General features: G+C 40.3%; 2 protein-coding genes across 5 annotated transcripts in view; one reads left to right on the top strand and one right to left on the bottom strand.

Annotated features, from left to right (window-relative positions):
- Positions 1 to 1221, bottom strand: part of ARMC8 (armadillo repeat containing 8) — a gene marked incomplete at its 5' end in the record, with an annotated part of 102896 nt that extends 101675 nt beyond the window's left edge. For all 3 annotated transcript variants that reach the window (XM_079704904.1, XM_079704906.1, XM_079704905.1), the window contains one exon: positions 1177 to 1221. In XM_079704904.1, the coding sequence (XP_079561030.1) occupies positions 1177 to 1221 (45 nt within the window). The remainder of the gene's footprint in view (positions 1 to 1176) is intronic.
- A 9856-nt stretch (positions 1222 to 11077) lies between these two features.
- DBR1 (debranching RNA lariats 1) lies at positions 11078 to 22701 on the top strand (the record flags this gene model as incomplete). 2 transcript variants are annotated; one of them, XM_079704782.1, is made up of 8 exons in its annotated part: positions 11078 to 11274; positions 11898 to 12022; positions 14070 to 14150; positions 16494 to 16579; positions 18050 to 18274; positions 20839 to 20919; positions 21181 to 21326; positions 21816 to 22701. In XM_079704782.1, the coding sequence occupies 8 exons, from the start codon at positions 11078 to 11080 to the stop codon at positions 22507 to 22509; spliced, it is 1635 nt and encodes a 544-aa protein (XP_079560908.1). In that variant the 3' UTR covers positions 22510 to 22701. The 2 variants fall into 2 exon arrangements, with proteins under 2 accessions (XP_079560908.1, XP_079560909.1); XM_079704783.1 differs by lacking the exon at positions 14070 to 14150.
- Between the last annotated feature and the right edge of the window lie 892 nt (positions 22702 to 23593).

Here is a 23593-nt window from a genome sequence, read left to right as displayed (position 1 = left end):
CCCAAATAAATCAAGGTGGAATATGCCACAATGCTCTAACCGTTAACTGCAGCAAATGTCCTAAGTGCTTCCAGATAGGTGAGTTGTGTTTGTGGGAGAAGTCAGGGAAGAGAAACCCTTTGGAGCCACAGACTCAAGGAACCTGACAAGGCATCTATAATCCAACCATCCTCTCAACATCAGACTGACTTCCACGATAAGTCTAAAAGATGGTCCACCAGTCTTTGCCTGCTTGTTTCCAACAACAGCAAATGGACCATTGGTAAACTGACCATTCTCAGAGCTGGACAGCTCTCATTTGCTGCAAAACCCTTCTAAGTTATCTCCTAGTAACTTTCACCCCGGTCCTTGGTTCTCTCAAGAGCAACACAGCAAAGGTGAAAGTTTTGGTTTCATTTTTAAATTTAAGCGAACAAACTAGGTATTACTTCCCGGCATGTCCGTACATTCCCTTCTTTCAATAGTAGGAAAATCTGATCTCTTTTTTCAACGTTCGACTCCCCGTGAAGGAAAAAGGAAGGCCAGTCACAGGTTCCTTTAGACTCAGGGCTGCGACCTCCGCAGCAGAGCGGAGAAAAGGGGCTTAAATAACTACATACACTAGGAGACGTTGCAGCTGATATGAAATTCCCGTTGCCAAGAAGCAAGCAGCTCTAGCCTGTGACCGGGTGCTGGGACGCGATAGAAGCCACACAGACCTGGCCTGGCAGCCCCGAGACAGTGGGGGCCAAGAAGCCTCCGTCTCTTTTTGCCAAAGCCGCGGAGGGCTGAGTGGGCGCTCACCCCCAGGCCAGCGGCAAGCCCGGCGCCTCACACGGCAAAGCGCTCGGCCCCGGGAAAGAGGCGTCGGTAAGAAGAAGGCTCGGTGAAACGCCTGGCAAAGCCCAAGCCGCGCCGCCGGGCCAGCTGCCCGTGTGTCCAACCACCCGGCCCGCCCGACGCCGTCCTGAGAACCTGCACCGGTGAGCGCTCCCGGAGTTGGAGACGTCTCGGGCTCGGCCGGGTCCCGTCTCTCCCGCCCGCCCACCCTCTCTCAACTCCCCTGCTTAGAGCTGAGCCGGAGGCTACCCCAAGGAGTGGTGCCCAGGAGGCACGTCGCGTTGGTGGTGAACGCTGCGGGCTGGGCCCGAGCTCTCGGGCGGGCGGGCAGCCGAGCGGCTGCGGTCGGTCACTCACCGAAAGGACGCTCATGCGGATTGGGGTCTCCAACAGGCACGCCATCTTGAGCCTTCCCACCCGGCTGCAACCGGCGCCGGCGCCGGGGCCGGCACTTTCGACAGCCGACTACTGGGCCAACCACAGTTACCTCTGCAGAAAGTCAGGCAGGTAGACGAGAACGGACCACCCTCTAGACACCGCTGAAGTACGGCGAGGGCCCGCAGAGGGGAGAGCAAAGGGAAACCGCCCCAGGGGCCTCCTTGCGAATCGTCCTCTCAGAAACGGCAGCTACTCTCAGCCTCGGTGAGAGGTGGGAGCGCGCAGCAGTTTCCGCATGCGCAAACAAGATCGGCCGGCCCCACCTGCGGCTCGCGATGGGCGGAGCCTCAGGGGCGGAGTCTTGCTGCAAGCTTCACAGATTGATTTATTGCAATTTCTTGAGCTCGTGTACTCATTATTCCGAAAAACTGGTGTGTAGAGCCAAATACATAATTTGAAGTTCACTTTCACATTCATTATCTCACTCCTTCTTTGCACCAAACTCCTAGTGTCGTAATTATCTCCATTTTACAGATGGAGAAACTGTGATCTCAGAACCAGGTATCCTGCCACCAGTAAGAGTGTTTCACGATCCAACGTTGAAGTGTGACCTGTTTCAGCATTATCTGCCCGACCCTTTTATCTAGTGTAGTGTTAAGAATAGATATTCTAGAGCCAGAACGCCTCAGTTTAATCCTTGCTACTTCACAGAGCTGCATTACCTCGGCAAGTTACTTAAACTTCTATGATTCAGTTTCCTCTTGTGCAAAATAAGGGGCTATGAAGATGGAAAATATAAAGCTCTTAGAACATGCCTGGAACGTAGAAAACGTTATATATGTGTTAGCATTTCTGCAGCCTCTGAGTCAAGCAGAAAAAAATGGGGTCAAATATCTGAATAATTCACACTAAAACCCTCTGATAATTGAGGCCAAATAAAAATATGCTTCTAATTCTATTTTCTGATTGATGAATTCAGCTCTCCAACTCCATTTTTTGTGTTTGGGTGTATATGAACAAAACTTCCCTGGACTTGGCTGAACAGGTTTCAACTTCATGCTGCTCACAACCAGCAAGGTTTTCACAGGATGAGTGCAATGAACCTGTTATATTACTTGTCTTTCTCTCATTGCTATAGCCACTCCCTCATGCAGGCTGTTATTACCTCTCCCCTGGACTAGAGCAATTGTCTTCCAACTGATGTTGTAGCTAGCCTCTCCTTCACTTTGCTCCTCACTGCTTTCCTATCTTCCCCCTGTTCTTGGTTTCTGAATTTATTGTGGTACTAATCTCGCCTATGGGCCTGTGTCCCCTAACAAACTGTTGACTTTCTGGAAAGAAGTGATTTCATTGTAGATTTTCTTCCTGCTGCAGCACTATTTCCCAAACTTCAGTACTCTGCATACCACCCACACAATCTTTGACAATCTGCACCCAGGTATTATTATTCAATATTTTTCTTTAAAGCCAATTTCAACTGATTAAATAATTTTAGCCTCATCCTAAATCATAATACTCTGAAAAATCAAGTGTATTGTGCTCCTAATTTTTATTCTAGTACACATTAACATAACAACTACAAAAATGTTCAAATGTCCATCCGTGTATCACCTAGAATCATGTCATGTACTACATACCACAACAGAGCAGAGCATAACCCTTATACAGAGTGTAAAGACGTATCAACTAAATTTTCAGGTGACATTTGTATGATATAGAGTTGTTGCAGCTGTATTTGATCCACATTTCATTAATTAGCTCAAGCAATACATCCTCCAGGAAGCCCCTCCCCTAAGTATAGGTTAGGTGGCCCCTCCCTCATGTCTTCACACATCATTCTGTTCTTGCCTCTAACATAGCATCTCCAACAATAGACTCTAACTTTGGGGGTAATATTTTACTTGTCTGTCTCCCCGTTATACACTTCAGAGCAGGCACTAGGAATTTTCTCTTCCAGGTCTTTTATCTCACTGCCTAGCGTAGACTACTCACTTAGTAAATGTTTGTTGAATGAATTTTTGGCTTAGTTTGGGCACCCCCAAAGGCAGATCCTGGGACAATGATTTGGGTGCAAGTAGTTTATTTGGAAAGTGTTTCCATGGAACAGAATTGATGGATCAGCCAGAGTGAGAAAAGAAAGGAGAAAAAGTCAATATAAGAGTCCTTTTTTTTTTTTTTTTGCGGTACACGGGCCTCTCACCGCTGTGGCACAGGCACAGGCTCCGGACGCGCAGGCCCAGCAGCCACGGCTCACGGGCCCAGCCGCTCCGCGGCATGTGGGATCCTCCCGGACCGGGGCACGAACCCGCGTCCCCTGCATCGGCAGGCGGACTCTCAACCACTGCGCCACCAGGGAAGCCCATTACTTGCTTTTTAACAAAAAAAATCTGATGAAATCAGAAAGTCCGAATGGAATGTCTGATAAGTTTAAGATTCAGAGGCTAGAGACACCACAGGACTCTTTTATCTCTCTGTGATGTTTGCCGCTCTTTAGTTTTACCACCACAGACTTGCTCACTCTTTAGTTTTCCTGTAGAGTGTGCTGCCATCAGGTGGTGGTAGGTGCCATAATCACCTAGTTCAATTATAAGATACAGATAGCAGGGATGGATGTTTTATCTTGATGTATATAACATTTTATTTATAAACTGACTTGAAAACTCATTGCCCAGATATCTCCACAGCTCGCTCCCTTATTTAATGAAGGTTTCTGCTCAATATGTCACCCTATCAACATGGTCTTCCAGAACCACCCTGTATTCATTGAGGACCCTACCCCTACCATGGCATTTCCAATCCCCTCACTCTGTTCTGTTTTAAATCATCCATTTTTTAAAAAGATTTTTTTGATGTGGACCGTTTTCAATTTCTCTTTTTTCCCACCCACCCACCCCACCCCATTTTTTAAAAGAGACTTTATTTATTTATTTAGGCCACACCGCACGGCATGTGGGATCTTAGCTCCCTGACCAGGGATCGAACGGCACCCCCTGCATTGGAAGATGAAGTCTTAACCACTGAACAGACAGGGAGGTCCCAATCATCTTTTAAACACAGTTCTTCCTTCCTGTGTCATTTATGTTTATTCAACTCTTATTTGGCTGGATTTCATTGTCAAGTAATATTTTTTCAAGAGGGGCTCATGGGTATTGTCTCCCTGGAGTACTTTCATGGTTGAAAACATCTTGCTTGCTGCCTTTTACTTGAATGACATCTTTGCTGGTACAACATACAGGAAAAAACCCATTTTTTTGTATTTTAAGCAAAAAGATTACAAAATTATTGGAAGGAATAAAGGGCAAACAGGGAGGGAATATTTCACTTGAGATCAGGAACAGTGAGAAATTCACCATCACTGAATGAACTTGGGGTGCTGAGCTGCCACCACCATTTCCAGAGCCAGAAGAGGAAAGCAACAGCTTTTACTTTTCTTCTACCTTCTAACCTCACACAAGTGTTTCTCATTTGCAAAAGCCAATCCAGACCTCAGCCAGCAAGGGAGTCTAAGAAATGTAATGGGTTGGCCAAAAGATTCCTTCAGTTTTTTCCATAAGATGGCTCTAATAGCACTTAGTTGTCTTTAACTTCATTCAAAACAATTTTGTTAGATTGTATGTGACAGCTGTCATATCAGCGTGCATTAAAAAAAAAGATATCAAAATTGGTAAATTTTTGTGTAACCATTTTAATATTGAAGATGGAAGAAAAAAAGAAACATTTTCAGAGAATATTATGCTTTATTATTTCAAGAAGGGTAAAAACACAACCAAACTGGAAAAAAAAATTTGTGCAGTGTATGGAGAAGGTGCTGTGACTGATTGAACATGTCAAAAGTGGTTTGAAAAGTTTCATGCTGGTGATTTCTCGCTGGATGATACTCCATGGTTGGATAGACCAGTTGAAGTTGATAGCAATCAAATCGAGACATTAATTGAGAATGATCAATGTTATACCACATGGGAGATAGCCGACATACTCAAAATATCCAAATCATGCGTTGAAAATCATTTGCACAATCTTGGTTATGTTAATCACTTTGATGTTTGGGTTCCACATAAGTTAAGTGAAAAAAACCTTCTTGACTGTATTTCCACATGTGATTCTCTACTGAAACGTAATGTAAACGTTCCATTTTTAAAACAAATTGTGGTGGGTGATGAAAAGTGAATACTGTACAATAATGTGGAATGGAAGAGATCATGGGGCAAGCAAAATGAACCACCATACCAAAGGCTGGTCTTCATCCAAAGAAGGTGATATTGTCCATATGGTGGGATTGGAAGGGAGTCCTCTATTATGAGTTCCTTCCAGAAAATCAAACAAGTTATTCCAACAAGTACTGCTCCCAGTTAGACCAACTGAAAGCAGCACTCGATGAAAAGCGTCCAAAATTAGTCAACAGAAAATGCATAATCTTCCATTAGGATAACGCAAGACCACATGTTTCTTTGATGACCAGGCAAAAACTGTTACAGCTTGGCTGGGGAAGCTCTGATTCATCCACCATATTCACTAGACATTGCACCTTCGGATTTCCATTTATTTAGATCTTTTTTTTTTAATTTTATTTATTTATTTGTTTGTTTTTGCTGTGTTGAGTCTTCGTTTCTGTGTGAAGGCTTTCTCTAGTTGCGGCAAGTGGGGGCCACTCTTCATCGCGGTGCGTGGGCCTCTCACTATCGCGGCCTCTCTTGTTGCAGAGCACGGGCTCCAGACGCGCAGGCTCAGTAGTTATGGCTCATGGACCCAGTTGCTCCACAGCATGTGGGATCCTCCCAGACCAGGGCTCGAACCCGTGTCCCCTGCATTGGCAGGCAGACTCTCAACCACTGCGCCACCAGGGAAGCCCTATTTAGATCTTTACAAAGTTCTCTTGATGGAAAAAAAATTCAATTTCCTGGAAGACTGTAAAAGGCACCTGGAACAGTTCTTTGCTCAAAAAGATAAAAAGTTTTGGGAAGAAGGAATTATGAAGTTGCCTGAAAAATGGCAGAAGGTAGTGGAACAAAAGGCTGAATATGTTGTTCAATAAAGTTCTTGGTGAAAATGAAAAATGTGTCTTTCATTTTTTCTTAAAAACTGAAGGGACTTTTTGGCCAGCCCAATAGTTTCTTAGCTTCTAGCCCCTGCAATACATGGATGGGCAGATATATACGTTCCTAAATATTTCAGTGTGTGTTTCCTAAAAAGGAGGAATTCCCTTATGTAACCACAGTAAAATGATCACAATCAGGAAATTAACACTGATACAATACTATCTAATTTACAGATCTTATTCAGATTTGGCAATTATCTTAATAATGTATTTTATAGCAACACATTGCATTCAGTTATGAATCTTCAGTATCATTTAATTTTTAATCTTTCTCAGTCTGTCCTTGTATTTCATTACCATTATATATATATATTTAAAGACAGGCAGTTATTTAAAAAATTTTTTTGTCTATTTCAATTTGTCTCCTATTTTTCAAGATTAGATTCAGGTTATGCATTTTTGGCAGGAATACCACAGAAGTAATGTATCAGGGGCACATGATGTGGATTTGTCCATTCCTAGTGATATTAACTTTGGTCACTCTGTTAAGTGGTGTCTGCCAGGTTTCTCTAGTGTAAAATCCTTATTTTTCTCTTTGTTAAAATTAGTATCTTTTGGAAAGATACTTTGGGATCATATAAATAGTCTCAAATAATAGATACATTGAGACAATGTAAGTATCCTATTACTCTTCAAAGTTTTCCCCAATTGTTTTAGCATTCATTAAAAATTCTTCTTTGTAACAAGTGATGATGATGATGATGATGATGATGATGGTTTACGGTGATTTGCTTTCCAACTCCAACTTTCCTTCTATACTTATCAATCAGCATTCTTGTGTAAATAAGACCTCTCTTTTCCTATTTATTTATTTACTTATTTATGTCAGGATGGAATAGTAGATTCCTACTTTATTCAATGGGCTAAAGTCTGTTACTATGATTGTGCATTTTGATGCTGAAATTGTTTCAGATTTGGCCAGTGGGAAAACCTTCACTCAATGTCCTTTTGATGTCTCAGATTCTTTGGGCACTTCCTTGCTTTCTGGCACAAGATGATCCACGCTCATTTTGTACTTTCTCTGTCTTGGAATCAACCATTTCAACAAGTAGACTTGATTTAGAGAAGAAAGATCTGGTTGTACCTAAGAAGTTTTAATTAACGCCTGCTCAGGTTCATCCCAGCTTATGCTCTTTTTAGCATGTTTCCATAGTTGCCATGTAGTTTCTTTTTTCATCTTGCTCATCATTGGGTGCCTCTATCTAGATACTGTCTTTGCTCTGACAGAATCAGGGAATTCCTTTCCCACCCGATAAGAGGGACTTTCCTCATGGACCACACACACAGTTGGAGAGGGTTTACCTGTTCAGTGAATGGCCCTTTATGTTTGCAAAAAGAATTTTCATTGTTCACTCATCCATTTTTCTCCCACAATCCTCCCATTTCACCTCATTCAGCATGGGAAGGAGTTGAGGCTATTGATTTAGTTTTATTCTCTCTGGATTTGAGAAAGTCAGTGAGAATTCTCAAGTTTATTAACATACCAGTATGAGCTCTGGAAATGGGGTGTTGGTTGGGAATAGAGTTAAGAGCTAAGCCATGATGCACTTTTTCATCCCTATTCATAATCTTCTATTTCCTTCTTTGACCATGAGATTTTGAATGTTATGGCATTAAATTATTGTTTCCTATTGGTCACAGAAGAAGAAAATTCAAATTGACATATTAAAATGTTGTTGTAATATCTACATGGAAATAACAAGAAGACACCATTGCACACCTAACAACATGGCTAAAATTTAACAGACAGATAATACCAAGTGCTGTTGTGCACATGGAATAATTAGAACACTCATATTATGTAAGAAAGTGTAAATTAGCACAACTGACACTATCTATTAAAGCTAAACATATACCTACTATGTTACCCAGAGATTCCATTCCTGGGCATAATCCAAGGGGGAAAAGTGCTATGTCCACCAAAAGATTTTACAAGAATGTATATGGTGGCTTTATTCATAACAGCCCCAAGTTAGAAACAATCCAAATGTCCTTCAACAGAAAAATGGATACATGAACTGTGGTATGTTCACACGATGGAAAACAACACAGCAATAAGAAATAGTATACTATGGCTGTATCTACCTATAGTATAGTTGTTACTGAACCAAACTTGAGTCTGCTTACCTACTCACAGTAAAGCCCAATCTACTGACACTGGGGTGTGTTGAAGGAAAGTGCAGTGTTTATTGCAGGGCGCCAAGCCAGGAGTCCAGGTAGTTACTGTCCAAAAAACCCGAACTCCCTGATGGCTTTCAGGGAAAGGTTTTTAAAGACAGGGTGAGGGAGAGGGTTGTGGGTGCGTGATCAGCTTGTGGACATTCTGACTAGTTGGTGATGAGGTAATTGGGAGTCAACATCATCAGCCTTCTGATTCCAACCAGTCTGGGGTCTCCGTGCTTGTGATCAGCATACAGTTAACTTCTTCCACCTGGTGGGAGTTTCAGTATCTGCAAAATAGCTCAAAGGATATGGTATGGCTCAGGGATCAAACCCGTGCCCCCTGTGTTGGAAGCACGGAGTCTTAACCACCGGACCGCCAGGGAATTCCCTGGCTCAGATTATTATCTATAGCCCTTGAGGAGGAACTAAAGGTCCTTGACTTTGTTTAATGGCTAAACTATTATTATTTCGTCTTGCTTGATTGTTTTCCTTTGCTTCTGCATTTCCTCACTTTTCGAATTAAATTTATTCTTTGGAACTTGGAGAAGGCCTAGGTGGCTAGTTTTTCTACAAAGAGGAAGGTGGAGGACATTGCGGGTGGTGGTGGTGGTGGTCATCTGCCCTGCGAAGGCCCCATAGGGTCCTCCTGCTCAGTTACATAGATTCATGGATGAATCTCACAGATATTAAGTGAAAGAAGCCAGACACAAAAGAGTACATAATATACACTGACATTTCTATGAAGTTTAAAAACAAGTAGAGCTAATCTATGGTGCTAGAGGTTAGACTAGAGTTTTTCTTTTGGGAGAATAGGCTTGGGAGGAAGCACAAGGGAGTCTTTTGGAATGCTAGAAATGTTTTATATCTTGATATGGGTGATTACATATGGAAAAATTCATCAAAATGTACACCTAAGATTTGATTTGTTCATGGTACTTTAAGTAAGTTAATTAAAATTAAATTAACAAATTTTCAATCAAGAATAAAAAGATCCAGAAAAACATAATTCCTGTAGATTGAAAATCAAATGGAAGAAGTTAAATTTTCTTTTTTAGAAGTTAAATTTAACAATGTCAGAAAAAGTATCTGGGCTTCCCTGGTGGCGCAGTGGTTGAGAGTTCGCCTGCTGATGTAGGGAACACGGGTTTGTGCCCCGGTCCGGGAAGATCCCACATGCCGTGGAGAGGCTGGGCCCGTGAGCCATGGCCGCTGAGCCTGTGCTCCGCAACGGGAGAGGCCACAACAGTGAGAGGCCCGCGTACCGAAAAAAAAAAAAAAGTATCTGTTCTTTATATAGTTAAAAAAATTTAATACAGAAGGGAAAATAAAACATTAAAAACTAATAGGAAATATTAGATTTCCATCTTTTTCTACCCTCTTGATTGATTTAGATATCATGAAAAGTGTATCTTCCTTGTAAATTTGAAAGAAATCACCTACAAATCACTCATAAATGTCTTTCAATGAGTTTATGTCTTTGACTTTCCCAGTGTCTTTTTTTTTAACATCTTAGTATAGTAGTATAATTGCTTTACAATGGTGTGTTAGTTTCCGCTGTATAACAAAGTGAATCAGCTATACATAAACATATATCCCCATATCTCCTCCTTCTTGCGTCTCCCTCCCACCCTCCCTATCCCACCCTCTAGGTGGACACAGAGCACCAAGCTGATCTCCCTGTGCTATGCGGCTGCTTCCCACTAGCTATCTATTTATACATTTGGTAGTGTATATATCCCAGTGTCTTCTTATTGTCATTGTTTTGTTTACATCTTCTGTTTCATTTTGAATTAACTTTGGTGTCTTTATTCCTAGAAATTGTTTATTTTATCTAGTTTTTTTAAATGAGCAGAGATTGTTTTATTATTCTCCATATTATCTTGATTATTTTCTTGATTAAATTTGCCAGAAGGGTTTTATTTGTTTGCTTGTTTCTGCCTTGGCCACTAATTCTTCAATTGTCAGTCTGGTCCTTTTCCCTCCTGGATGTTTTCGAGATATTCATCCGCTTTCGTTAAGCTTGCAGTCTAGTTACGCAAACAACCATTTGGTAGGGAAATGAAGAGTCCCTGGCCCCTTTAAAGAAAAGTAACTGATAATTTTAGAAACTCTTCGAGGAGATAACTTTAAAATCCTCAGTGAGTTTTTACGTTTTATTTTAAGTTTATTTTTATTTCGGGTGTCTTAAAAATCGTTTGTTTAATCGTTTCTAATCACTTTCAGGCAATTATCTTTGCCGTGAGAAGTTCATCCTAAGTTTGGTTTGATTTTATCAAACTACACTATTTCCGGGAATTTTTGTTTGTTTGTCTTACTATTCTGGTTTTGATTTTTAGCACCTGTCAGGCTGCTCGGATTTCAAGAACCACCTGCCAAAACAGGCAAAGTACGAGTCGATTTGAAAGCTCCCTGGAGTCCGTGTTGGTTACTCCCTTCCCGACCTCTCTCTCGCGAGATTTGGAAACCGGAAGTGAATTATATTGCTGGAGTCTCAATTGCAGGAGGCGGCGTCTCAGTTAAGGTTGGCGGGATCTGAGCGATCAGTCGGGTCTTCGTTATCCGGCCTGGGCTGGCTCTGGTTTAGGGGGTTGCGGGCAGCGCTCCCTGCCGCGGGCCGGCAGCATGCGGGTGGCTGTGGCCGGCTGCTGCCACGGCGAGCTGGACAAGATCTATGAGACGCTGGCGCTGGCGGAGCGGCGCGGCCCGGGGCCGATAGACCTTCTGCTATGCTGCGGCGACTTCCAGGCTGTGCGCAACGAGGCCGACCTGCGCTGCATGGCCGTGCCGCCCAAGTACCGCCACATGCAGACCTTCTACAGGTGAGGGGCGTGGCCTGGGCCCGGGCCCCCGCGGTGCGAGGTGTGACTAGCCAGCGGTGGGGGCTGAGAACCCGGGCTGCGTTCGAATCCTGTCTGCCACTGACCAACTGTCTCTTAGTTACCGTCTTTGTTCACGCTGTGTGTCTAGGAACTGGCGCTTAGTAAGTGTCACTTTGCTTCTTTCGATTCATCTGTTTTGTTTCGGAAGGGATCGCAGCCTGAGGGGAAAATCTGGAGGAAGAAACTGACAGGTTAATCTACTTTATGCTTAATAGGACTCTGGGACTAGTTCATTTATTGATCTAGGAGTTTTTATTGGACGCTTGCTATGTGCTAGGCCTCATTCTAGAAACTAAGGTTTTTGCAGTGAACTGACAAAAGTTTTTGACCTCATTGAATATACGTTGGCTTGAACCCGAGGGGGCGGCCCTGAATCATTCTTAAGGACAAGGATGGACAATTCGTTTAGAAAGAGCTTAACTTTTTATGATGAGCTCAGGTTGTTTTTACTTCGGACCTTATTTTGCTTTTCTGCTATGCCTAATAGTACAGGCATGCCCAGTTGCTTTTCTCTATGTCTCATTTCTGCTATGCCAGTTGACAACTTTACCCTTATGTTCTAGGTATTACTCTGGAGAGAAAAAGGCCCCAGTTCTCACAGTTTTCATCGGGGGTAACCATGAAGCCTCAAATCATTTGCAAGAGTTACCCTATGGTGGCTGGGTAGCACCAAACATTTATTATTTAGGTATGTGTTCGTGGGTAATTTCTTGGTCTGATGGCATGGAAGAGCCTGTCAGGATTTGTATATCAGTTGATCAGCATCTTGAAATGTATGGTGTTTTGGGAATGTCTCTTGATTTAAATAATCATGAAAATTTAATTAAAATAGTTCATTTAAGTAGGTAATCATGAAAATATGTCCATATATCATCTAGTGCTTTAAGCAATACTTAATATAACTGCAAAGAGCTTCTGTACGATTTGCAGTCCCTTAATTTTTTCTTACTCTTCTTATTAAATTAAAAAAACCGAACTTTTTATAATGGAAATATTTAAACATACACAAAAGTAGAGAATAGTATAATGAATCACTGTACCTGTTAAACAGCTTTAACAACAATTATTGTTCTGCTATCCTTTCAACCCACTCCACGCCTAAACTCTTTTGTGGGAGGAGGTGACCAGAGTATTTTATCTTATTTTTATCTATTTATTTTTTAATATTTTATTTATTTATTTATTTATTGGGCTGCGTCAGGTCTTTAGTTGTCGCACGTGGGATCTTCCTCGCGGCGCGGGATCTTCCTTGCGCTGGGCAGGCTTCTCTCTAGTTGTGGCGCCTGGGCGCTCTGGAGCTCCAGAGTGCGCTGGCTCAGTAGTTGCGGCATGCGGGCTCTAGGGGCTTAGGGGCATGTGGGATCTTAGTTCCCTGACCAGGGCTCAATCCCGTGTCCCCTGCATTGGAAGGTGGATTCTTAACCACTGGACCACCAGGGAAGTCCCAACTGGAGTATTTTAAAGCAAACCTCAGCCATCGGATTATTTCACTTGTAAATACTTTAGCATGTGTTTTTAAGTGATGAGGATTTAAAAAAATACCACAACTACAGTACCATGATTATACCTATTACCTATCATTATCTGTTGCCTAGTTCATGTTCAGATTTCCCTGATTATCACAAAGATGTCTGTTTTACAGTTGACTTGTTCAAATAGGATCCAAACTTTCATTTGATTGTCATGATTCTGAAGTCTCTTGGACTATAACTGTCCCTTTTCTCACTCTCTTCTCCCCCAAACCCCCATGCTGTTTATTTGTTGAAGAAAATGGGAAATTTATCTGGCAGAATTTCCCACATTCTGGGTTTAGCTGATTGGATTTCCTTGGGTTGTTTCATGTGTTCCTTTTATCCTCTGCATTGCTTATAATCTGCATTTAGATTTATAGACCTGATTAGGTTCAGGTTCAGTTTTAGTCCTTTTAAACTGTACAGTCCTTTCATCTCTTTATTTAAATGTTTACAGGTGTTTCTAGTGATGACATTATAACTTCAGAAATTTAATTTCTCTACGTCATTACTGATGGATCATCTTTTGACAACTGTAGTATTGTGAAAAGGTGAAATTGTCTGAAGATGATCAATCAAATGAAATATAGAAACTGCAGGTTTCTATATTCTATAAGTCAAAGGTATATGTTATATATACCTTATATATAACATATAGGGGCTTCCCTGGTGGCGCAGTGGTTTAGAGTCCGCCTGCCGATGCAGGGGACACGGGTTCATGCCCCGGTCCGGGAAGATCCCACATGCTGCGGAGCGGCTGGGCCCGTGAGCCATGGCCGCTGAGCCTGCGCGTCTGGAGCCTGTGCTCTGCAACGGGAGAGGCCACAACTCTGAGAGGCCCGCGTACCACAAAAAAAAAAAATAATAATAATAATATATACCTTATATATAACATATAAATCCATCATAGGACATTTTCCCCTATTTCCCCCACCCCATCCCCATATTCCTTTAGGTACCAAATTTATGTATGTCTGTTTCCCTGTTCACACTCCCTGTCTCATTTGTTCCTTCTTTTCTGCTCAGTCTCTTGCCTCCGTAGTCTGTCTCCCTACTCTATGTTATATATTGTTGGCATATTTTCTATGTAAAAGAGTAACCTCATCATGACACTTAATTTTCAAATAATTTTAAGACTGCATGATATTCTAGGCCTCTAAACTGTTTGTTCAGTTAGTAAAGATTGCTTTTGCCTACAGTAATTTTATTTATGTAATTTTTCAGGCTTGGCAGGTGTAGTAAAATACCGAGGTGTAAGGATTGGTGGACTCTCTGGTATCTTTAAATCTCATGACTATCGAAAAGGTATTGTTATGCTTTTTTTTTTTTTACGTTTTATTACATTCTTTTTTTTCTTTTTTTAATTGGAGTACAGTTGATTTACAATGTGGTATTAATTTCAGGTATACAGCAAAGTGAGTATTGTTATTCTGAGAATTGTTTTTAAGCTTAGAACTTCCATGCCCCATAGTAACTTAAGCATAATATACAGTTTGACTTTTTCATTGGATTTCTCCTATGAACTGATTAATTTATTCTTAAATTTATATTATAAAATATTTTATAAATATGAAAAAATAGAGAACACTAGAACGTATTATCTGTGTATACACCATCTAGTTTTATTTGGTATTTTGCCACTTGTAGTTTTGATTTTTAAGAAATAAAAGAGTACAGATACAATTGAAGTTCACTGTTTATCTGTCCTCAGCCCCATCTCTCTCCTTTTATTCCTCCCTTACTTCACCAGGCAGTCACTATTCTGAATTTGGGGTTTATCATTCACCTGCTTATTTTATATCATTACCATATTAGTAACAGCTTTAAACAGTATATTATATAGCATGTTTTAAACTTCATATAAGTGTATCATTTTACATGTATCTTTCTGCAACTTGCTTCTTTGTTTAATATGTTTTTGAAATCCATGTTGGTACATGTAACTCTGTCATTTAAATTTGTGAATAGTATTCCATTGTATAAATATACCACACTGTATCTGAATGAATTATATCTTGATTTTAAAGTTAAAGGAATAGCTTGGATCCACATTGATTTTAAAATTTCATGAATTAAGTTGACAGCTAAAACTTACATCCTCAGTGTAACAGTTAAATCACAAGTCTGTTCCTTGCTGCCCTGTTCCCCATGATTCTGAACTATTGTGATGGGTCTACAAAAATAGGCCATCTTCTACATGGCAGGTGTGGGCACAAATTGGAACCACTCTTTGGAGGAAAATTAGTAACATCTGTGGAAATTATAGAAGTATTCTGACTCAGGAGTTCTACTTCCAGGAATTTATCTACAGATATATTCCACAAGTGCAAAATGATATAAACAAATGTATTTCAGCCTTGTTTGTAATAGCAAAAGATAGGAACTAGTTAAATGTGTCATGATATAACTATACAGTGCAATGCTATGAAGTCAAAAAGAAGGAAAAAAGAAGCAGCTCTATGTGTGACTAATATGAAAAGAATTCCAAAATAAGTGAAAAAAACAAGGCACAGAGCGTGTATAAATTATAGTGCCACTTGTATAAAAAAAAGGGAGAATAAAGAAATATGTATATTATATGCATAGATGACATCCCTGGAATAAAATACTGAAACCTCATTAACACTGGTTCCCTGTAGGTAGGGTTACTGATGGATGGCGGAAGGAATAGGAGAACCCTGTCTGCTTGTTTTAGCAGCTTGATTGACGTAAAATTTATGTACCATTGTAAGTACACAATTCAGTGATTTTAGTAAATTGTAGATTATGCAGCCTTTAGCACCATCTGGATTTAGAACATCTCTATCATGCCTAAGAGTTTTGTGCCAAACTTAATCCCTGCTCCCACGCCAGCCCTAGGTACCCACTAGGGTCTACCCTCCAGGAGGAATACTTTTTACCCTATGCCTTTCTTTTTTTTTTTAATTTATTTTATTGAAGTATAGTTGATTTACAATATTGTGTTAATTTCTGCTGTACAGCAAAGTGATTCAGTTACACATATATATACATTCTTTTTCATATTCTTCTCTATTATGGTTTATCACAGGTTATTGAATATAATTCTTTGTGCCATACAGTAGGACCTTGTTGTTTATCCACTCTGTATGTAATAATTTGCATCTGCTCATCCCAAACTCCCAGTCCATCCTTCCCTCACCCCCGCTCCCCCTTACCCTATACCTTTCTGATGGTATCTTTAAAATCTTAAACTATGTGACTAAACAATGTATTCCAAAATTAAATGTAATTTAATTTAAAAAATCATAACCCCCCCACTTATTTAGATTTATAGTTGGTGATCAGTTATTAGAAAATACCAGCATTTTGAGAGCAGTGTTTTTTTTTTTTCTTTTTTTTTTATTAGTTTCTGCTTTATAACAAAGTGAATCAGTCATACATATACATCTGTTCCCACATCCCTTCCCTCATGCATCTCCCTCCCTCCCACCCTCCCCATCCCACCCCTCCAGGCGGTCACAAAGCACCGAGCTGATCTCCCTGTGGAGAGCAGTGTTTTTTAAATAAAATTTTCAAGAACCAAAAGCATTGATGACAAACATCAGTTTTGGAGAAGTGTATGTATGTATTTATACTTGCAGTATTTAAGGGAGTTGAATATAGCTTATTTCTCTTCTTCAATTTAAGGTCATTTTGAGTGCCCCCCCTATAATGCAGCTACAATAAGGAGTATCTATCATGTGAGAAATATTGAAGTCTACAAATTAAAACAGGTATGTAAAAAGTACATTACGGCAGACTTGAAAAAATGGTAAAGTAATTCTCTACCAGAATGTATTTTGATCTGCTACTTCCAAGAAGAGCTCAATTCGGTATTTCCACAATTTGGATCTTGAGTTGTTTTTAGGAGGTTCACAGATGAACATTTTAAAAATTTTAATGGCTATACATTTATTTTAGTGATTAATAATAAAATAAAATATTTGATCCATGACTTCAGCTACTATTCCTTAGGGTAAGGCTAAAGAATATATATTGGAATAAAGTGATACTTTAAAGAAAGTGTTAAATATTTTATTTTAAATAATGATATTAAATAGAAAATAATAGCGAAGATGATATGGGAAAATTGTGAAGGTGATAACCGAAACACTGGCTTAACTGGAGAGTAAATGAAACTAGGTTTTTGTTTGTGAACCCATTAAATGTCTGACACTGGGCTAAGCAGCTTTTATCCGTGATAGTTCATATAACTGTCACTCAAATTCTGTCATGCAGCGTGTCCCGTGCCCGGGACTTCCCACACAGTTAAGAGCCTGCCAGAGCCTGCAGGCTGGTAGAGCCTGCCAGACTGAACTCAGGCCCTTCCCATCATAAATACAGCCTCGACTGGAACATAAAGATGTTTACAGGTATGCCCCATTCATAACAGTTTCTTACCTGGAATCCTTTTTTCCTTTACTCATTTAAATCCTACTGGTCCTTGGAGACCCAGCTTAGATTTTACTTCCCAACCAGTGTTCTAGTTTAAAGTCCTCACCCTTCTCTGAATTTTTGTAGCACTTATTGCTCATACCAGCTTTTCAGTGGTTAATCATATCTATCTTACCTTTTGTATTTTCTTGAACACTTACTTAAATTATTTTAATTTAGTTATCCAAGTATTTGCTTTGGATTACTTGACAGTATGGAGTATATTTTGTGTTCTCCCCAAGAAGACACCAGCTACCTTAAATACCTCTAATATAATTTTTGTAGTAAACAGAGAGGTTTTTTTGGTGTTTACTATGTGAGTCCATCAGAAAAAAAAAAAAGGTTTACTGTAGGTTAGGTTTACTGTATCATTTACATTACAAGTCTCATGAAATCTGGACATTGATCTTAAAATAGTAGTTTCTTTACTAAAAGGGAAAAGAACAGTGCATGTTGTAGATTTTAGAAACCTGGTGCTAAAGACCTTAGCTGATTGGCAATCTAATCAAAGTGTGTCTCTATTGAACTGCCTTGCCACGGAAAATAAAGGTGATTTGTCAGGCAGAGAGAAAGGTGTTCCTCTTTGCCTCGATGAGTGAGTAGCTCAGTATTTCTGTGACTTCCTTAAATAAAGTGTTCTTAGAATGAATTACACAGAAATCTACAGATCTCTGTGGGTAAATGGTTGTGTGGTGGTGGAGAGAAGGGAGGGGATTGCTTTTGGTTCATCTGTTTTTAAGAGCTTTCTTTCTTTTCTTTTTCTGTTAAAGCTGAAGCAGCCTATGGACATATTCTTATCTCATGATTGGCCAAGAAGTATATATCATTATGGAAATAAGAAGCAACTTCTTAAGACTAAATCTTTTTTCCGACAAGAAGTGGAAAATAACACATTAGGAAGTCCCGCTGCCTCAGAACTTTTAGAGCACTTAAAACCTACTTACTGGTTTTCTGCACACCTTCATGTGAAGTTTGCAGCCTTGATGCAGCATCAGGTAGAAAACAAAATGCTTATTATTTGATTTAACAAGCAGCTGTTGAACATCTACGGGCTAGGCCCTATGGGCATAGTTGGAAAGTTAGAGAAAGAAATCAAAGATAACTTTCCTTTTGTGAATAACTCAGTATCCAGTGGGGAGAAGGGACAAGCAAGCAATTATAAAATAGTGTAATAAGTTTGTGACAAAAAGTGCTAGGATACTGTGGGAACACCTAAGCCAGGCCATGGTGAGATGGGGATGTGGACAGAGAGTTGAAGGGATAGAGAAGGTTTTCTAAAGGAATTGATGGTGCCAGGAAGAAGCAGATTATCAGGGTAATCTAGGCCCAGGGACTGATGTGTGCACAGGCTGGAGGTCTGAGAGCGTGGTGCCTTTGGGGAAGTGCAACTGGTCCCTGGGGCCGAGGCACAGGGAGAGATGAAGCTGGAGCGAGATCATAGCTGCCTTCTGGGACATGCTCTGGAGTTCGGGTTTTAACCAGGAGGTAATGGGGAAGGTTGGGGGTGATGAAGTCAGAGTTTCATTTCAGAAGGATTAGTTTGGCAGCGGTTTTGTGTGTGGATTGGAGTAATGTAAAATGGGAGGCAGAGGAGGCTATGTAAGCAAAGGATGAGGTTCTAACCTAAGGCAAAGAGGGAACACAGAGAATGAAGCAGGTTCCAGAGAGATTTTGGAGGCAGAATCATCAGGATTTAGTGACAGAGGGACGAGTGAATCTAGAATGACTCCCAGAGTTTTCCTTTGGTAATTGCATGGGGATGGTGCTTGATGCAAAGTAGAAAATAAATACCTACTTAGAGTTAGGCTTTAATGGAATTATGCAGTTCTTCCTTTCACCTCTGATTCTGGTTGAATTCTGACTTTCCCATAGAGTATCCCATAGGAAATACGTTTAGAAAATGCTGGGTTAACAAAGTTCGGGATTTCTTCCCAGAGGCTTCTGTAGAATTTCTGAGAGTCCAGTGTGCTAATGGGCATTACCCTTCTCTGAGATGGGGGATGGGTTGTGCAGTGCTTCCTGAACTTACCTGACCAAACCCTTTTCTGCGGTAGAGGTACACTTCAGTGATGCTCTTCGCACACGGTTTGGAAGATTCTGTCTGAAAACATTCCTGTGGACCCTCTCTGTTGTGGGCTTATTCTTACTCCCCAGCTTCACTGGGAGAAGAAGGCGAGGTTACTCTTGCCTTTGGGCTGTTGCCAACATGATTATCCTCTTCTCACGTCCAAGTCTTCTGTTTCTGTTGGTCACCTTTCCCACATCTGTGTCACTCTCCTCTGTCTCTTGGGGCTCCTGATGCTCTTGGATTGCTGCTGAAGCACCTAATTTGCTACTTTTCCCTGATTCTGTCTTCTGTTGTCAACCTCAGGGACTTGTATCTCTGAATTAATATGTTTGATCCCTTTTTGTTGCTCCTCAACTGCCTCTGACTTCCCCAGTATTGTCTGAGCCCTTTTACTAACACCAAAGGTCGTCTTTCCTCAGAACTGCCCTGCTGCCAGGATCTGCCCGTGATGCCTGTGCATCCCCCCTCTCAGTCCCTCCCCACCGCTGAATTGAAGCCTGGTCCTCAGCAGGGCGTCCCATCGCTTGCTTCCTTGTCTGTCTTCCTCCACGTGCCTCGCTGTTTTTAGTGAGTCACTTTTTACTTCTTCCAGTGTGACCGTCGTGTTTGTCATCCTCCCATGTTTCTTTCTGCTGGTTCACTTTTTAAAAAAGAACTTCATTGGAGTATAATTTCCATATCAAAAAATTCACCTGTTTTAAGTGTAGAATTCAGTGATTTTTAGTAAATTTCCAGAGTTGTGCAAACGTCATATAATCCAGTTCTAGGACGTTGCCATCACCCAAAAGACCCTTTGTGCCTCTTTGCTGTCACTCTTGGTTCTGTCAACCTTCAGCCCCAGGCAACCACTAATCTGCCTCGTCTCTATGGATTTGCCTTTTCTGAACATTTTATATAAGTGGAATCACAAAATACATAGTCTCTGATAACTGGTTTCTTTCCTTTGCTTGCTTTTGAGGCTCATTCTTGTTGTCGCGTGTGTCAGTGTTTCTTTCATTTTTATTGGTGAATAGTATTTCATCCTATGGAGTATATATATATATATATATAGATCTACTTTGGTGTTGTATCTAAGAATCTTTGCCTAACCCAGGGTTACAAAGATTTTCTCCTATGAATTCTTCTACGAGTTGTACAGTTTTAGCTCTGCCAATTTACTTTTAAGCTCTTCTATTGTCTGATCTTTAACCTTTTTGTTATATGCTTTGGTTTATGTGTGTTATTTGCTTTGATTTAGCATTATCATTACCACCATTTCTTTCTGCTTTGACTATTTTAAGGAAATTGAAGCCCAAGCCCAGAGAGTGTAAGTGCCTTGCTTGTCATTGCACAAGGGGGTATAGAGCTAACTTGTTCTGGAAAAGTAACCGTTGTTCCTTTGATACACAACTTAGGGGACTGGGTAATAAAGATTAGTTCCATCCTTTTCAATGTCTGAATTGCCTGTGATGTTTTAACATTCTTTCTTAAATCATGGTTCATATTGTCTAGGCCAAGGATAAAGGACAGTCAGCCAAAGCAACCAAATTTCTAGCCCTGGACAAATGCTTACCACACAGAGACTTTCTTCAGGTAAAAAGAACACGAAATAACTTTGCAATATAGTTTTACTCTTCCAGTGATTAAAAAAAAATTGTCTCCTTTCAGAAATTATTGGTGCCGTTTGTAATTTATGTGTTCTGAGGTTTCTTTGGGAGTGTTTAAGTTACATGTTTAAGTTAATGTTTTTAAGCTACTAAATTAAATTCCTTTCAAACTGGATTGTTATATTGACATTCTTAGAATATTAAAAATAGATATGTATTTCTTAAAATTACCAATTTCTTCTTGTAGGTAATAGAAATAGAACATGACCCCAGTGCTCCTGATTACTTGGAGTATGATACTGAATGGCTCGCCATTCTCAGGGCTACTAATGACCTTATTAATGTGAGTGAGCGCCTATGGAATATGCCTGAAAATAATGGCCTGCATACAAGGTGAGTCTGACCTTATTTAGGATTTTCCCTCTCCATTGTATGCACAGTTTTTGTCCCCTCCACCTTATTATTATTATTTTTTTAAATCAAGGGAGTTATTGCTACAATTCAGAGTTTATTGACTGGTATGAAAATTGCAAGTTTTCCATCCAAGAGATCCAAGAAAATAGACTGCTGAGCACCAACCCAAATAAGTGTATAAGTGCATCAAACTATAAGCGTATAAGTGCATGAAACTTTAAGACCGTGGAGATTTGGTTCACACATTAAAATAATTTGTACTTGTTTTAGGGAGTGAGTTAAGGACAGGTTTTTCTAAGAATTGTTTTCATCTCAAAATGGTCCTTTGCTAAGTTAACTCTAATTTTATGAAGTGGAATTCTGAAATGTGGTTTAGTTTTTAATGCACCTGCCGTCCATAGTTAGATCTCATCATTTATTGTCAGAGGCTGATAAAATATAAAAAGCTATTGTTTTGGACTTCTCTAGGTGGGATTACAGTGCAACAAAAGAAGCTATGAATGAAGTATTGGAAAAATTGAATCATGACCTCAAAGTTCCATGTAACTTTAGTGTAACGGCTGCTTGTTATGACCCTAGCAAGCCACAGACACAAATGCAGTTGGTTCATAGGATCAATCCTCAGACTACTGAATTTTGTGCCCAACTTGGCATCACTGACATTAACATCAGGCTTCAGAAGGCCAAGGAAGAACAGCACGTGTGTGGCGGCTGTGAAGAGCAGGATGACGTGGAGAGTAATGGCTCTGGAGAAGACCCCAGTGAGTATAACACAGACACATCTGCCCTGTCCTCTGTGAATCCAGACGAGATAATGTTAGATGAAGAAGAGGAAAATGATGATAGTATTGTAAGTGCACACAGTGACATGAACACACCATCTGGAGAACCATCTTCTGATCAAGCTTCTGACTTTTCTGCAAGCTTCTCTGACATCAGGGTCTTGCCAGGTTCCATGACTGTATCTTCTGATGATACATCCGGTTCCCCAGTTGGTAAGGAGGGGAATTGCGGTGACCCTGTGGAGTTGGGGGATGGAAAGGACTTAACCAAGGTGCCGTTGAAGAGGCTGAGTGATGAACATGAACCTGAACAAAGAAAGAAAATCAAGAGGAGGAATCAAGCCATCTATGCTGCAGTGGATAATGATGATACAGCCTAAGACAATTTACTTGTTTTAGTGTTATATGTAGATATGTGATTTTTGAGACTATATTTTTAGAGTTGGATCTTTGACTCAAGACTTAACTTTGTAATAATGAAGTTACATAAATTTTAATTAGGTATCGATTTTATCTTTAGACCTTTGTATGTTTCAGATAAAAAAATATTAAAATTTCATATATTTACTTGATTGAGTACCCCTTTTTCTGAGAATGTATATTATTCACTTTCATTTTTTTCAGCGAGCACTTACTGAACACCTACTTTGTGCCAGGCACTGTTCTATAAGATGACACTACAAAGATAAGTAAGACAGGGGTTTTTGCCTTCACAGAGTTACTATCACTGTAAATATTTTGGTGTTTAAAATATGGCATATTTATATTTTGTTTTACAGTTAAGTCATTATTGTATATATACTTATATATGCTCTCTTTTCATTTATTATAAATATTTTCTCTGGTCAGCTCTTAATGTCTGTTGAATATAACTGAAGCTGAAGAGGGTAGATAAGATTTCAGGAAATAAGTACTAAACATTGGCAAACATAAAATCTTATACTTAGTTGATGAGATTAATATAACCCTGCTGACTTTTTTTGTGTGTGTGTGGTATGCGGGCCTCTCACTGTTGTGGCGTCTCCCATTGCGGAGCACAGGCTCTGGACGTGCAGGCTCAGCAGCCATGGCTCATGGGCCCAGCCGCTCTGCGGCATGTGGGATCTTCCCAGACCGGGGCACGAACCCGTGTCCCCTGCATCGGCAGGTGGACTCTCAACCACTGCGCCACCAGGGAAGCCCAACCCTGCTGACTTTTACATATTATATTTTAGCTTTAGCTTTAATTTTAATGTGACTATATGGTCATTTGGGGCACAGTTCAGCTTAGTATTAATTACTAGCAGGGAATAAAATAGATAACCAACAGGAACCTAGTGTATAGCACAGGGAACTATACTCAGTATTTTGTAATAACCTATAAGGGAAAAGAATTATCCTAGTAGAGATGGAAAGTGAAAGTAATTTCTGTAGAAGGAATAGTGTTATCGAGGGACTACTGGTTCTGATGGTTTCAGGAGAAAC

The sequence above is a fragment of the Hyperoodon ampullatus genome, assembly GCF_949752795.1.
Source record: "Hyperoodon ampullatus genome assembly, chromosome: 5".
In the NCBI taxonomy this organism is placed as follows: Eukaryota; Metazoa; Chordata; class Mammalia; order Artiodactyla; family Ziphiidae; genus Hyperoodon; species Hyperoodon ampullatus.
Note: the sequence above shows the minus strand (reverse complement) of the source record. Positions and strands in the feature narration are given on the sequence as shown.